We start from the raw sequence: 15,043 nt of genomic DNA on the forward strand, positions 1-15,043 counted from the left end.
GAAAATAAGCTTAAATTCATTAGCCTCAATCTGCACATTTCCGCTGTCGAAGGAGTAACAGTAAAAATAGTCCCCACACCCATCCAGTACCCTGAACGACATATTTACACACCACTAAAAATATAAAAGTTGCTACCTTTTAATAACTTTATAATGATAACTTTATATATGTATTCTGGCATACGCAGACATTCTGTCAATTAAAAAGCGTTTCTAGTGATTTATACATGAAAACAAAGTCTGCCCGGAATCATTTAATGCGACACAGGGGATTAATGGCTGCAGTCAGTGTGCGGATCTCTTCTCATTGTTTACATTTAAAAAAGGTGTCTACCGCCTGTTTTTGGAGCTGTCATTAGCAGTGAATCCACCCCAATACTGCAGTGATAATAAATGTTGCTAAATCAAAGTGACAAGGTTCTTCTTGAGATAGCGTCAAGACGAGTTGTGGCGAACTAGCCCTGTGTGCTAACTATCTCAGCTCCATCTTCACCGCATCGCTAACTGATCGAGAGATGGCATATTAGTTTACACCCTGGCTTTGCTCCTTCTTGGATCTCAGAGACAGCAGAATGGCTGAGGAGGTATAGCGACAGGTGAGCCTTCAGGCCCAGACTACACTTTCACTCAAGAAATACCAGGAGGTAAGTTCAATATTTGGACCGCTGAACATTGTGACCTGCACAGTTGTTTTGCAAGTGTCAGCATCGTCTTAAAGTCCACATAAATTGTTCTAGAAATATAAACAATTTATATTATGCAATACAGCAGTGATTTCATTAGATTCCTCTGTATTAGGGTGCACAATGTTTAGTGTACCACAAAGCTCCAAGTCGGAGTTCCTGGACAAAGCCAGGCAGGCTAGGGAGGAGAGGAAGGGACAGAAGGAGAGAGAGAGATCAGCAATCCACATTCAAGCCCTGGTCCGGAGATTTCTCTGTCGCTGCAGACTACAAAAGCAAATAAGGTGCCCCTGTAGTTGTTTTCCTTGTGCCATTAATGTAATTGGAATTTCCCATTTTAGTGAAATACCTAGTTAAACCTGTTATTTCTTTGTTTCAACAGGAAAGAGGTTGATGACTATTTCCAAGCCTCTGAAACCGGGGCATCAAAAAGAAATGCACTTTCAATTTTCAAAATTGCTCGGAAATTATTATTCATTTTTCACCTGGAAGATAAAGTGGTGAGTTGTCAGGGTTTGTTTTATTGGTTCCAGAAAAATAGTACAAGTTAGTTCACTGTCAGTCCGTGTTTTTCCTTCTGTGCTTCCTAAAAATTTCTCAAATGTGTTTTGTCACAGAGGTTTGAGAAACTGTGTCGGGCGATTCTTGCCAGCATGGAGGTTGAAAATGAACCTAAAGTGAGCACTCTTCTATTTATTCTCTCCATAACACTTTCATTAGTGATTTATACAGTAGATCGCGGACTGATCTTATATTTGCCCCCCAGGTCTGGTATGTGTCTTTGGCCCTTTCCAAAGACCTCACTATTCCCTGGCTGAAACAAATAAAAGATGTGCTGTGGACCAGCTGTCAGTTATTGAAAAACCTAAAGGTAAGTCAAGATTTCTAGTTGTGTTGTGATATCTACAGCACTAGCTGGACGGAACATAAACTGTCTGGTTCATGATTTACAGCCTGATATCCTTCAAGACAACAAATTGGTAACACTGTACCTCAGCATGCTGATAACCTTCACAGACACCTCAACATGGCGGATCGTCAGAGGGAAGGGTGAGTCTCAAGCCAAGCTGAAGTTATTATTGTAAACATTCCTTTTATTATTGTCTGACATGGTTTTTGCAAAGAGAAACATGTCCCCTTGTTTTAGGAGAAGGTTTACGACCTGTCCTGATGAAGATCTGTGAGAACATCATGGGTCATCTCAATCAAAAGGGATTCTATTCAGTACTGCAGGTTCTGTTTTACAGCTCGTACTTTCTCCATGGTTTTCACATATCAAATATATATATTGTGACACATCTTCACTGTCAGCTGAATTGTACGTTATTAATCTCTTGTTCAGATCTTGCTGACCAATGGCTTGGCTCGTTCTAAGCCATCTCTCTCCAAAGGAACTCTAACAGCGATCTTTACTTTGTCCCTTCGGTAAGAAGCATGCTGGTAATTGGTGTGGCATAAAACTGATATCAGTGCTGTTACTTTTTTTGTTCTATTCCATGTGTTTTTATGTTTATTTAAAATGTTAAATGGCACTAAATTATGACATTTTATAACAAAAAGGTCAGAGGTCAGCTTCAATGTGGACACTGTCAGTTTTCACTGCATACAGTATATTATGAGTCACTCTGGATAGAAATAAACTGCAGGTGGACTTGGATCCACCCTTTCTAATCTACTGTCATTTCTCCCAACTGCATCTTTCTTCTCAGGCCAGTCATCGCTGCTCACTTCTCTGACAACCTGCTAAGATCATTCCTCATTCACATTATGTCAGTCCCAGCGGTCGTTTCCCATCTCAATGTGCTCACTCCTGAGGTATACTCGAGTCATACATGGCATATTATTTCACTAAGGTTGTGTATGCTAATTCATAAGAGACTAAAGCTGGATACCTCTCCCCTCTTGACAGTGTATGGCATCAATCCAGACACACGACCTGTTACGGAAGTTCATTCTGTTTCTCAGTCGTGAGGAGCAGTGTTCAGATATTTGTGTGTGTCTCGAGGGGAGTCACACACTCTGCTTACTCGGTACGGTGGATTAGCTTTACAGGAGCTTTCACTTCATTCAGTCTGATGCAGTTGTGTTCACATGAGTGAATCACTGTCTCTCTCATACAGGCAACCTGATTCATCTGGGCTTCCTCAATGAGAAAGTCATAGAAGAGGAGGCCAATCATTTTGTGAAGGATCTGACTGACATGCTGGCCTACTGTCAGAGATATGTCTCTCAAAAAAAGTCCAACCTCACCCACTGGCACCCTGTCCTGGGTTGGTTCTCCCAGACCATTGACTATGGGTGAGTGAAAGCCCAGATGAATGTGTTTTACTTGAAGAAACACCTTAAGATAAAGTCAGTGTATACAGACTAAAGACATGTGTGAGGCTCAAAGAAAAATCCTCAGATTACTAGTAGACCACTGAGGAAGAGCTTCCACTTCAAACATGAATCTGATGTAGACTGTGTACTCAATAGTTGCATTCTTTGTGCATTATCTTAACTAATGAACCAGTTTTCTTTTATTAAAAAGAAGTGTGATTAAGTCTCTCTATTTTTTGTGTGTCCTGTGTAGTCTGAATGAATCCATGCCACTGGTCACTAAACAGCTTCAGTGTCTGTGGGGCGTTTCTGTGATTCGGACACTCTTCAGTGACGTCCTCTCGAAAAAGCTGGAGAGTCAGGAGCCCACTCCCTCCCCCCCACAACCCAGCACATCACAAAACAATCTACCAGTTAAAAGTAGGTTGAAACATTTCCTTTAATTCATGGATATTTAAGTCTGTTCAAATATCCTTTAATAGCTCACCAACAGTATATCTTCTTTTTTGGGGGTGTATGCTTTGACAGACCTCTTCAAGCGAGCGTTTCAGAAGTCTGCTTCTGTACGAAACATCCTGAAACCAGTCGGGGGAAAGCGAGTCGACTCAGCTGAGGTTCAGAAGGTTTGCAGCATCTGTGTGCTCTACCAGACGGCTCTGTCCACACTGACACAAATCCGACTCCAGATCCTCACCGGTCAGTGCCAGGGCCTGTCAATATGAGACTGATCTATCTGGACACTACTAGGAAACATTTTTATTTAACGTCGTCTTTATCCGCAGGTCTGACACATCTGGACGACCTCCTGCCTAAACTGTGGGCCTTCATCTGTGAGCTGGGCCCTCAGGGAGGCCTCAAACTCTTCATGGAATGTCTCAACAATGACACGGAGGAGTCCAAGCAGCTCCTGGCGATGCTCATGCTCTTCTGCGACTGTTCACGGCACCTGATCACGTAAATTTGCAGATTTTCTTTTTCTGTTGTGCAGAAGTTAGTCAGTAAAAGAGGTTTGTTGATGAGATGTTGTCGTCGTGTTACAGAATCCTGGATGACATTGAAGTCTATGAAGAACAGACGTCTTTTAAAATCGAAGAACTCATCACCATCTCCTCCTTTCTGAACACATTTGTGTACAAAATGATATGGGATGGAATCTTAGGTGAGTGGAGGTGTCACAACAGTGGGATTCTACATATTTTAAAACTCACTGTTGATGTAATGTTAATGTGACACAAAACAGTAATAATCAGCTCCAGTACCTGCTGGTTCCCACTCTGACATAGTAGTAGTGCTGATATTGCGTTTCAGTACTGCTTACAGACTCCTCAATTCACTACAGTTGTACTCACACGTTTGAGGAAGAATTTGACTGCTGGCATTGTTCTTTTTTTTTTAGTTGAGATATTCTTTAGATAGAGCAATAATACCATTATTGTGCAGTGAAACTCTGATATTGTGAATGACAGATATGTTAAATAAATAATTGCCTCGGTGAATATGGTCTTGCACTGTGAGATAGATCTAAAGGAATCTTATTTAACTGAAGACACTGCCCAGCTCTAATGTAAACAGTAAATAATAAATGTTCATGTGCCTTCCTCGCATATCACGGAGGTTGAGTTCATCTCATTCAGCTAACGTGCATCTCACAGAAAACGCAAAGGGAGAGAAACTGGAGTTATTCCACAGCGTTCACGGGTGGCTGATGGTGCTTTATGAACGGGACTGTAGGAGACGATTTACCCCTGATGACCACTGGTTACGCAAGTAAATACAAACACTGAGCGCGTCTTCATGTCCTTGAAATATCAGCATTCTGACTTGACTTCAGCATTCTCTGACTTAATCAGGAAAACTCACTTTTCCATTTTCCTGCTGTTGCGTTCAGGGACTTGAAGCCCAGCTTGTTGTTCCAGGAGCTGGAGAAAGGAAAGAAAAGAGCCCAGCTGTTACTACAGTACATCCCACATGTCATCCCACATAAAAATGTGAGTGGAAATCCCTTTTATTTAAAACAAAGCCTTTTTGTATTTGCAGTTGTGTAATCATGTTTTTGCAGGGGTGGATGAATCTTAACTTACTAGAAATTCAACTTTCCGTTTCTTTGAATGGTTTAAGTGAAAGTATGAAGTTCTCGTCAATAAAATACTTGAGTCAAAGCTGTAAAATTGGACCTGTCAATAAATACAAAAAGTAACATTTCCTTGTAACCTTATGTGTGATATTATTATTATTCGCACTGAAAGAACAGGTAGTGAGGCAAATGGTAACATGTCAGTAAAGTGGTTCATAATTTGCAAATTTTAGATAATTTTGCTATTTTTGATTAGTTTCACCATGATAAAACTACTACTGACTCGATGGTAATACTTAGGTACAGTGTAGCAGTAGCAGTTTTTGTTTACTCAGTTACTCTCCCTTCCTGTTTTCTGGTCCTTTCAGAGAGTGTTGCTGTTTAGAAACATTGTCACAAAGGAAAAGGAGAATCTTGGTTTGGTAGAAACCAGTTCAGCTTCGCCACACGTCACCCATATCACCATCCGTCGCTCCCGGATGTTGGAGGTATGGAGTCGAGTGATCAGGGGTAGGTAGGGAGATTTGTTCGTCTTCTAGTGTTATAATGTTTTTTTTTCCACTTCTAAGGATGGCTATGACCAGCTCCGCCGCTTACCAGTGAATTCAATCAAAGGCGTCATTCGCGTGAAGTTCGTCAACGACCTGGGCGTGGACGAGGCTGGCATTGATCAGGACGGCGTCTTTAAAGAGTTTCTAGAGGAGATCATTAAGAAAGTGTTCAACCCTGCGCTCAACTTGTTCAAGGTGATTCAGGGTAATATGGAGAAGCTGTTTTCACTTCCTGTGCTCACGCTAGCTAATAAACTGCTCTCTGTATGATGCCGATAGACCACAAGTGGAAACGAGAGGCTGTATCCTTCACCCACATCCTACATCCACGAGAACCATCTGCAGCTTTTTGAGTTTGTGGGGAAGATGCTGGGGAAAGCCATATATGAGGTATTCTTCTGTTCCTGTTGCTTGTTCTCACTCTGAACAGCGTCGAAGGAGATGTTGAGCGCATGTGTCTGTGTGTTCAGGGAATAGTGGTGGACGTCCCCTTCGCCTCCTTCTTTCTCAGTCAGGTGTTGGGTCACCACCACAGCACCTTCTACAGCTCCATCGATGAGCTGCCCTCGCTGGACTCAGAATTTTACAAGAACCTCACGTCCATTAAGGTGGAGTAAAAACTAGTGTGTTAATCATCGCGCTCTGTCCTTTTGTCTGTCTCTACTATATGAGACATTTTGTATTTGCTTTTCAGCGCTATGATGGAGACGTAGGGGATCTGGGATTAACGTTATCTTACGATGAAGATGTCATGGGTCAGGTACGGATGGGCACCATGGAGATGATTCAGTGCTGTTAAGTTCTCACATTTATTTTCAGCCATTCTGTTTCCACACAGCTAGTTTGTCATGAGTTGATACCTGGAGGGAAGACCATGCCAGTCACCAATGAAAACAAGTATGTACATTCATATTCAGTTCAGAAAACAACAGGTAGGAGACATTTTTTTGATGTTGCTCGGTGTTTGGCTCATCCTTTGACCTCTGTGCAGGATCAGCTACATCCACCTCATGGCTCACTTCCGGATGCACACACAGATTAAGGAGCAAACGACTGCTTTTATCCGGGGCTTCCGCAGCATCATCAACCCTGAGTGGTTACACATGTTTTCTACACCTGAGGTTCAGCGTCTCATCTCGGGAGACAATGCTGAAATTGACTTGGATGACCTCAAGTGTGTATATTGTTTTTGTAGTTTTTTTTAGCACCCTGTGTCAATGGGAAGTAGAATATAAGATGCTCATCAACTTTACCTTGTTCTCTCTCTCCCTGTCAGGAAACACACAGTCTACTACGGAGGTTTTCACAGCAGCCATCGTGTCATCATCTGGCTGTGGGACATCCTGTCGAGTGACTTCAACGCTGAGGAGAGAGCCATGTTCCTGAAAGTCAGCTCCTCTCTACTTCTGTCAGCACTCAAATCCTTTTATTTCTAAAACCAAAGTACATGACCATCACCTCTTTACTTTTTTGCAGTTTGTTACCAGCTGCTCCAGACCTCCTCTTCTAGGTTTTGCCTACCTCAAACCCCCTTTTTCTATCCGTTGTGTGGAAGTGTCAGATGACCAGGTGAGACTAAAGAAGGCTGCTGGCTCGAGTGTGTTTTTCTTGTACAAGTCTAGTTTAATCTCTCCATTCATTTCCCATTGCCAGGACACTGGAGACACTCTAGGCAGTGTCCTCAGGGGCTTCTTCACCATCCGCAAGAAGGAGCCTGGTGGCCGGCTCCCCACTTCATCCACATGCTTCAATTTGCTCAAGTTGCCCAACTACAGCAAAAAGAGCATCTTACGCGACAAGCTGCGCTATGCTATCAGTATGAACACTGGCTTTGAGCTCTCCTAACTCTGCGGCAAAAGGACAATCTGCACAAGATGCTCGTGTCCAGCGGCCAGACCCAGGAGGAGGCTCTGCTAACCTGGACAGGAGCCTGTCACATCAGAGGGGCATCAAAAAAATAATAGAGGAATCACAAAGGATCTACAAACTCTCCTTTTTTTCTCTTTTTAAAACTGGATGAGCTGAGCTCTGCTTCAGCCCGCTGTCATTAAAAGGGGATGCTGTTTTTGCAGCACAATCTAATTTTTAGTATCTTCTTTCGCCACTCCCAAAATTCAATATGTCATGTATTTAACTTGATCAAAGATGGATACGTAGTGGCTAGATCTCTGTTTCTCAGGCTCAACAGAATCATCTTTGGATCTAACACTCCCATTTGAAGTGAACTGGAAAGCAATACAGAAGCAATGAGTCGCGGGTGGAAAGCCAAGCGATGCATTGTTAATATACTTACAAGCCTGGACTCCATCTTCCAAGTGACTTTCAGCTGATATCGGGTGAGTCTTAAAATGTTTTGCTGAGCGTAAAGTGTCTTTTCAAAGTGGAAGACAAATCAATGTCTTGCGTTAAATCTCCATGAAAAGGGGATGGAGCTCAAAAGTGATCCATTGTTGATTAAATTACATCCCATTTTGAGGATAATCATGTCGACCTCAATTCCTCTGTAAGATTCCGGCTCCCTCGTCCTACATGTGGAGATATTTGTGAAAATCCAAGATCTGCCTCAGCTATGGGGAAGATTTCATGAAATGGAAAAAAAAAATTGGTTCATGTTGAGTGTGAAGAAAAGATGTCCTCGGAATTGTTTAGTCGACACAACAGAGCAGAGCTGTCTGTGGAGAGTACATTCAATCAACCATGTTAGTCTTTGTACTTCAACACTAGTAAAACTGCAGTTTTCCCACTACACCTCTAAATAATGCTGAGTGCCTCATGTTATCGCCATCTTCCCCCTGCTATCACATGTCTAAGTGTACCCAATAACCACGTATATTGGAAACAAGCCATAGAAGTGGGGGCGGGGCTTATTCTCTTATTCTATACCCAACCACTGTTCTACCACTACAGCAACAACAGAGAAGGATCGATGCTCTCTGAATCTCTGTGGACTTTTTAAGCCATGCAGAAAAGAACTTGAGGTTCAACAAACCTTTCAACATGATGTCATGGACCGGTTCATCAAGCAAAAGTGACTGCTTGGATTCGGTGTTTGCTTGGATTGGGATTGTTGCACATGTTCTGCTGTCGGGGAATGGGACATGAGGGTGAATGTTAACCTTTTAAGCCTAAATATTTTCTTACACAGGGTTTTTTTTTTCCACCATTGGAGTCAAGGGAGAGACTTTGAAGTCATCTAACAGTCATAAGACTTTTAAAGAAAGGGTTAAAAGAGTCAAAAAAAGAAGTTGTTCATTATGCAAAAAAAAAGAAAAAATCCTGTCATGAGCGAGTATGAATCATGTAAGTACCAGGCAGTAGGATAAGCTGGTCATCTTTTTTCTATGTTTCTAAAGGCCAACTAACAAAAAAAACAACAACAGAGTACTAATTAAAATGCATTAATTAAACATATAAAAAAACTGGTTGTATTAAATTTACTAGCAACCTACTAATGAGAAACTCTTCAGAATCTGACAAATCAGACAGGAGGATCTTTCCTCATCATCTCTTCAAGCAACAAGTGGGAACAGAAACTGGACTGACTGAAGAAAGATACCTCACAAGCTGGTCTGATGATGTCACTCATCAGTTTTAAATGATGTCACAAGTAGGCTAGATTTTAAACGTACCGATTGACTCCTGATTTTCCACAAAAAAAAAAGAAGAAAAAAAGAATCAACTGTTTAAGTACAAAAAAATTTTTAAAAAACCAAAAACAACACCTGGTCCCAGAGATGATGTTGTCGCCCTTCATGTGAGAGTTGTTCTGTCTTTTCCAAGTGTCTTTCAGCCTGGTTGCACTACGGAGTGTGTTGTTGTTAAAAGAAAAAAAAGAGATTCTCATGTAAGATTTGTCCATGTGTAAGATACTTTCTCCTGTAATGTTAAATCATGCACACCAGTATTATATAAATCATTTACTTTCAACCACTTAATGTCTTTTTTTCTTCTTTATCCAAAAAAGCATCTCAATGATGTTTGATTATAAACACCTGCTGAGTGTGTGTGTGTTTGTGTGTGTGTGTGTGTGAGTGTGTGTGTGTGTGTGGCACAGTACTCTTGTCTGTGATGAGCCAGCAGTTGACACATCAGAAACATAAACAGTGGGATCGATATAAGAACCACACTTTCCTGAGTAGCGTGTATGGTGGATTATTGTCCGGATACGCGTGTCTGGGTCGTATTCTCCTTCCTGCTCTGCCTCAGCGCTGTGACACCCTCCATGAGACGGAACAGCTCCTGCTGCCTAGGCAGCCAACTTGTGCTCCAACTTTCAGAACGACCATGAACAGCCCGCCGAGCCCTTCTCCTGCCAGATGGTTCAAGTCACTGCGAAGGTAGATGAATAGTTTTAAAATGTTTGGTCTTCTATTGTGGGTGAATGCTCTGATGCTGACTAACCTGATACACTGGGTCGACTGTTTTCACACCATTTACTTTGCATGGTTAGTTTAAGTGAATCACCTGACTGGCTGGATTTTCACTATCCCCCTGCCAGTGAGGCTTTTACTCAACTAGAGCCTGAGCTTACAAGCACACTCACTCCATTCAGAAAGGTCGATGCAGGAGAGGTCTTGACTTGAATGAACATGAGTAGAAAAGGAAAGGCGTGCAATGCTTGTCAGAGAAATGGCCGCCTAACATGCAGAAGGTAAAGCTTTTAGACTGAAGGTGGAGTAGACTATGCTACTGCTCTGTGGTGTTAAAGCAGGTGACTTGGCTGATGTTCCAGGACCAGGCTGGGGGAGCCGTGTCTGAGGACATACCCTCTACAGTGTGAAGACCTGCTGAAGAGGGCGCGAGTTTCCTTTCAAGCTGGTCGCACTATGAAGGAGAGCTTCAGGCTGTCGCAACTGGAGGCGGTGGTGCAGATGCTGGAGGACCATGAGTGTGACTTTGTGGATGTTCTTGGAAGGGATATTCACAAGGTGGGAGGTTGCATATATTCTTATTTGCTGGGATTTTGTGAATGAATGTTGGCGTGTTTGCTTTCATTATTTTCTTCTAAACCAGCCTCGTTTTGAGACGGTTATGTCAGAACTGGTCCTTGTCAAAAATGAAGCTCTTTATGCCATCAACAACCTGAAGAAGTGGATGCAGCCACAGCATGTGGAGAGAAACCTGGTGAGACTGACGTCTTTAAAGTTCAAAAACGTATTCATAATTATTATGATTGGATTATTAATGATTTACACAACTTTTTTGGTGAGAACATTCCGTCTTGCTGTTACAAAGAAATGTATTGTGGCACTAAAGCAGATTAAAACTGACGTTGCTTTGCCCTTTTCATGAGATTAATGTATTTTCGTCTCTGTTAGCCAACCTGTCACACTGACTCATGAGTGGTTAAAAAAACTAATTTTAAGCTTGTCTGGCCGGTTTAGTCCACCACACTGGATGACTGTCTGGTGGTCAGTGAGCCCCTGGGGGTGGTGTTTATCATGGGGACCTGGTGTAGTCCAGTCCAAATGTGCCTGGTGCCACTTGTGGGGGCGATAGCAGCAGGTAGAGATACTCATTTAATCAGTTTAATTATTGCATTAATTTTCCTCCCACTTCCTCATTGATACTCTGATATTTGGTTCATTTATGTAGGCAACTGTGCGATCATCAGTCCCTCTGAGAGCACAGCTCACACAGCAGAGCTACTCCATCGACTCATACCCTCCTACTTGGACAATGTGAGTAGTTCTGTAGATAATGTGGCCTGAAATCTCAGGCAGTTGACTTTTTTTTTTCTTTTTTTCTTGGTGTGTGTTCTGCTTAAAACCTAGTGAGGAAATGTTTGGATGATAATATAATGGACTAGAGAGATTTTGACTTTTATGACAAATATAGTTGCTTCAGTTAAACACAATTCAGACATAGTTGCCTGTAGATGGCTAAACCTGATAAATCTACTGCAACGAGGAAACCTCAAAGACAAATGCTTTACTTACAAGTTGTAATTGTGGTGCTCTACAAAATGAATTTGTATTTTTTAGATATATTGATCTACAGTATAATGTCTGAGTAAAAAAATGTAATAATCTGACCTACAATTCTTGTTCTCCTCAAGGAATGCTTCCATGTGATTCTTGCAGGCATAACTGACCTGCCTGAAGTTGTGGAACTCAAATTTGATCACGTTTTCTTCACTGGTAAGAGCAAAATCTGGTTGAAAAAACTTGTTGGGATAACTGGTTTCATGTATTATTAGTGTCTGTAAATCTTAGGGACCAGAGAGGAGGGAAGCAGAATTGCTCAGGCTGCAGCTCAGACTCTCACCCCTGTCACCCTGGTTTTGGGAGGAAAAAATCCCTGTTATGTGGATCAACACTGTGACATTGTCACCACGGCGCAGCGCATTGCCTGGGCACGCTTCCACAACGCTGGACAGAGCTTAGTGGCCCCAGACTACATCCTGTGCCATTCAGATATCAAAGTCAGGCTGGTCCAGACCCTGAAGTGCTGCCTGATGCAGTTCTACGGTTCTGATCCCAGAGAGTCCCGCAGCTTTGGCCGCATGGTTAATCTGGAAATCTTTAACCGAACCAAAGACACATTGTGGCGATCTGGCAAGGTGGCCGTGGGCGGACAGGTGATTGAGGCGGAGAAATATATAGGTAAGAATCCTTGAGCTTCTCTACATCAAGGCCAACACATTTCTCTTAACGCTTCTTGTTGTGTTTGAAGCCCCGACGATTCTGACGGAGGTGACGGAATCGGATCCCATCATGCAACAGGATGTTTTTGGCCCTGTTCTTCCAGTTCTGACTATAAACAATGTAGACGAGGCGATTGACTTCATTAATAAGCAAGGGAAGCCTCTGTGTGTGTATGTGTATTCTAACAACAACAAGGTAAAGCGCAGAATTAGTGTGAGATGCTGAAACAGTGCAGACCTTGGCCAGGCAATATGGTTTCTGTCATGTGTTTCTGACAATGCAGGTCATCTCAAGACTCATGAGTGAAACATCCAGTGGAAGCTTTTGCTCCAATGACAGCGTCCTGCAGAGTCTGATGGTGGCGCTGCCTTTTGGGGGAGTTGGTAAGGTTAAAAAAATGAAGTCAAATGTCTTAGATCAATATCCCATGCACTCTATCAAATGCTGCAGCTTTGTTTTGACACAGGTGCCAGTGGAAGTGGTTCCTTCCATGGACGCTACAGCTTTGATACCTTCTCTCACAGGAAGTCATGCCTGCTGCGAGGCACACGCTTCGAATGTGTCACCTACCTGCGCTACCCACCCTACGAGGACCGCAATCTCTCTCTGATGACGTGGGCCAGTACTCTATCCCAAAGGAGCCAGGGCTGGTGCCAGATTCTGTGACTGTGTAGGAGGGGGGAGAGACTAGCTGGAGGAAAGCAAAGTAAATCCTCAGTGTGTCAGCGATGTAATAAAATGAACAAAATGGATTTAATTAGTTTTTTCCCTCAGGACATACCACAGTGGTAACAACTGAAATGGATCAGTATTGTGGGTGTTCACATTGCATCAAGATCAAGTTTTTTTTTTTCTCTTTTTAAATCAAGATCTCCATTATCTTCCTGACTTTGCCTGAGGGTCTCAATGTGGAAGAAAAATGCTTCAAAATTGAAATCTTGCACATCTTTCATATTTATTAATACACCAAATATAAAGAAATGTATATGTATGAAATGTATATACATGATTGTACAACTCCAATATATGAAGGAAAATCTGATTATTCGGGTCTTTTGTAGATGGTCTCCTGGTGGTTTTCCTTCATGGCCGTATATCTGGCCAGAGTGAAGAGGTAGTCGCTTAATCTGTGTGAAAATATGAAAATATTTATCACTTAAGTGGCTGAGAAAACATGCTTTGTTCATTTTAAAGCACTGGACCAACCTGTTCAAAAACTTAGCAACATCTGGATCTGCCTCCCCAGAGCGCACTATTGGAGCAACACTGTAATAAGAACAGAACCGTCAGAACAGCTGTGGGTCATTTTATGTCATTAAAAACAATGTCACCACAGAGGGACATGCTGAGACTGACCTGCGCTCTGCCCTCCGACAGACCGTCCGAGCTAAATGCAAAGCTGCGCTGCTCTTTCCTCCAGACTGTTGATATTAAGCAAAAGAGTGAAGCACAACTAATAAAAGCAGAAGTCTCATAAATGTTGAAGAAATATGCTTACAGGTAAAATGAAGTTGGTCAGTGGGGGAAGTTCCTCTGTGAATGTATCAATCCAGATCTCCAAGTCTGCAATTGGTTCCGCAGTAAATTTGGTTCTCTCTTAAAAACAAAAGTAGAATAACGTGAATAAATAAGCATGCAGGTCAGTAATTTACAGTAGTAATCTGTGATGAACGTACTTATATGACTTTCTCTTGCAGATGATCGAGGGGTAGCGATATTGGAGCCGAGGTCTAATAGAATGCACTGAATCTGGGGGAAAAAAAACAGTAAAACCCACCAGATGCTGCATCACTGATGTAATTTAATATGTCGAGTGAATGAATAAAGTAAAATCAAGTAAGTCAAACCTTATCCAACTGGTAAATGAATGTGTGACCTTTTTCAAGACAGAACTCTCTGGCCAAGCTGTAACATTTAACACAATATGATCAATTTACTTTTGGCAGACAACAGGAAACGATGAAACTAGTCAAAAGGTAAAAATCACGGTACCCTATGGCTGATGACAGCTCATCTGTGTTTCCTAAAGCTTCAAATATATGATCTTCCTTTGGTCTTCTTTCTCCTGTAAACGTGCTTGAGAAACCTTTTGACAAACAAAGAGAATGTTGTCAAAATTTAGTTGTAGCTTATCATTTCTGATCACTTAAGTTGCAGACGACCTTTGTCTCCAGTCTTGCTGTATATTTTGGGTACTCGCTTGTCTCCATCAGTGACATAACTGTCAGGGAAAACAAAGAACAGGAGTCAGGAAGGGTAAAGAGGGAGTTGGGAAAGGGAGAATTTAAGTATAATTCTTGTTGATCTGGCATATATATTGCTATATGATATATTGCTTCTTTTTATACTATTGCTCCCACAAAAAAAGAAAATATAGGTCCACTGTGATGAAACCCCCCGTATTTACTTGTGGTCGTAGGGAAGTTATCTAAATGGAAAGCTAACGTTACGTGAATGACATCGGCACTCTCTACTCGGAGTATACACACAGAACAGAATATAAATGGCCACTACCTTCCCCCTGCAAACGGCTGTCTTGTCCGACTTTGGTTTACGAGCCTGCCTGCTCTAACGACACAGCGGAGGTGTGCAGGTTTGATCCTAAACAAAGCCATGTTATATTATTGGCGAATAGTTAGCTAACGATTATTGACCCTCTCGGCTTCCCGTCGTGTTGAGGCGGGTCGTTTTTATCGCGCGATTGGTCAACTCACCGGGTGGTTGTAGATCACGGCCGCTGATTGGCTAGAATAATGAACGCGCCAGTAG

General features: G+C 42.2%; 3 protein-coding genes across 5 annotated transcripts; 2 read left to right on the forward strand and 1 right to left on the reverse strand.

Annotated features, from left to right (window-relative positions):
- The first annotated feature begins 185 nt into the window (after nt 1-185).
- ube3b (ubiquitin protein ligase E3B) lies at nt 186-9,557 on the forward strand. 2 transcript variants are annotated; one of them, XM_086206083.1, is made up of 27 exons: nt 186-596; nt 799-967; nt 1,066-1,183; nt 1,301-1,360; nt 1,450-1,554; nt 1,637-1,733; nt 1,831-1,916; nt 2,026-2,108; nt 2,393-2,498; nt 2,593-2,713; nt 2,804-2,981; nt 3,256-3,422; nt 3,531-3,698; nt 3,785-3,956; nt 4,043-4,161; nt 4,655-4,769; nt 4,891-4,990; nt 5,445-5,564; nt 5,646-5,822; nt 5,907-6,017; nt 6,098-6,235; nt 6,322-6,387; nt 6,466-6,524; nt 6,619-6,801; nt 6,904-7,015; nt 7,104-7,196; nt 7,281-9,557. In XM_086206083.1, exons 2-27 carry the CDS (start codon nt 807-809, stop codon nt 7,470-7,472), a joined length of 3,207 nt encoding a protein of 1,068 aa, XP_086062209.1. In that variant the 5' UTR covers nt 186-596; nt 799-806; the 3' UTR covers nt 7,473-9,557. The 2 variants fall into 2 exon arrangements, with proteins under 2 accessions (XP_086062209.1, XP_086062208.1); XM_086206082.1 differs by having other exon boundaries at nt 192-644.
- Nucleotides 9,558-9,682: 125 nt separating this feature from the next.
- On the forward strand, nt 9,683-14,135 carry aldh3b4 (aldehyde dehydrogenase 3 family, member B4). 2 transcript variants are annotated; one of them, XM_086205289.1, is made up of 10 exons: nt 9,683-9,964; nt 10,360-10,555; nt 10,641-10,751; nt 11,012-11,132; nt 11,223-11,308; nt 11,686-11,767; nt 11,843-12,232; nt 12,303-12,469; nt 12,558-12,657; nt 12,741-14,134. In XM_086205289.1, the coding sequence occupies exons 1-10, from the start codon at nt 9,696-9,698 to the stop codon at nt 12,938-12,940; spliced, it is 1,722 nt and encodes a 573-aa protein (XP_086061415.1). In that variant the 5' UTR covers nt 9,683-9,695; the 3' UTR covers nt 12,941-14,134. The 2 variants fall into 2 exon arrangements, with proteins under 2 accessions (XP_086061415.1, XP_086061416.1); XM_086205290.1 differs by lacking the exon at nt 9,683-9,964 and adding an exon at nt 10,166-10,278 and having other exon boundaries at nt 12,741-14,135.
- Nucleotides 13,099-14,951, reverse strand: mmab (metabolism of cobalamin associated B). Its single transcript, XM_086205292.1, has 9 exons — nt 14,789-14,951; nt 14,437-14,495; nt 14,267-14,360; nt 14,122-14,179; nt 13,951-14,023; nt 13,773-13,870; nt 13,631-13,695; nt 13,481-13,540; nt 13,099-13,401 (listed from the first exon to the last, which is right to left on the reverse strand). Exons 1-9 carry the CDS (start codon nt 14,887-14,889, stop codon nt 13,317-13,319), a joined length of 693 nt encoding a protein of 230 aa, XP_086061418.1. The 5' UTR covers nt 14,890-14,951; the 3' UTR covers nt 13,099-13,316.
- Between the last annotated feature and the right edge of the window lie 92 nt (nt 14,952-15,043).

Source organism: Aulostomus chinensis, chromosome 6 (assembly GCF_037954235.1).
Source record: "Aulostomus chinensis isolate RoL2024-O1b breed Wild chromosome 6, RoL_Achi_v1.0, whole genome shotgun sequence".
Lineage (NCBI taxonomy): Eukaryota > Metazoa > Chordata > Actinopteri > Syngnathiformes > Aulostomidae > Aulostomus > Aulostomus chinensis.

Excerpts from the sequence above, each read along its gene's own strand:
- mmab (XM_086205292.1), bottom strand. The coding sequence starts at position 14,889 with ATGGCTTTGTTTAGGATCAAACCTGCACACCTCCGCTGTGTCGTTAGA. Across the intron at positions 14,496-14,788 it reads CAGCCGTTTGCAGGGGGAAG|TTATGTCACTGATGGAGACA; the intron begins GTAGTGGCCATT and ends TTTCCCTGACAG. Across the intron at positions 13,871-13,950 it reads TGCAAGAGAAAGTCATATAA|AGAGAACCAAATTTACTGCG; the intron begins GTACGTTCATCA and ends TTTGTTTTTAAG.
- ube3b (XM_086206083.1), top strand. The coding sequence starts at position 807 with ATGTTTAGTGTACCACAAAGCTCCAAGTCGGAGTTCCTGGACAAAGCC. Across the intron at positions 5,565-5,645 it reads GTCGCTCCCGGATGTTGGAG|GATGGCTATGACCAGCTCCG; the intron begins GTATGGAGTCGA and ends TCCACTTCTAAG. Across the intron at positions 6,388-6,465 it reads ATGAAGATGTCATGGGTCAG|CTAGTTTGTCATGAGTTGAT; the intron begins GTACGGATGGGC and ends GTTTCCACACAG.
- aldh3b4 (XM_086205289.1), top strand. The coding sequence starts at position 9,696 with ATGAGCCAGCAGTTGACACATCAGAAACATAAACAGTGGGATCGATAT. Across the intron at positions 11,768-11,842 it reads TGATCACGTTTTCTTCACTG|GGACCAGAGAGGAGGGAAGC; the intron begins GTAAGAGCAAAA and ends TGTAAATCTTAG. Across the intron at positions 12,658-12,740 it reads GCTGCCTTTTGGGGGAGTTG|GTGCCAGTGGAAGTGGTTCC; the intron begins GTAAGGTTAAAA and ends GTTTTGACACAG.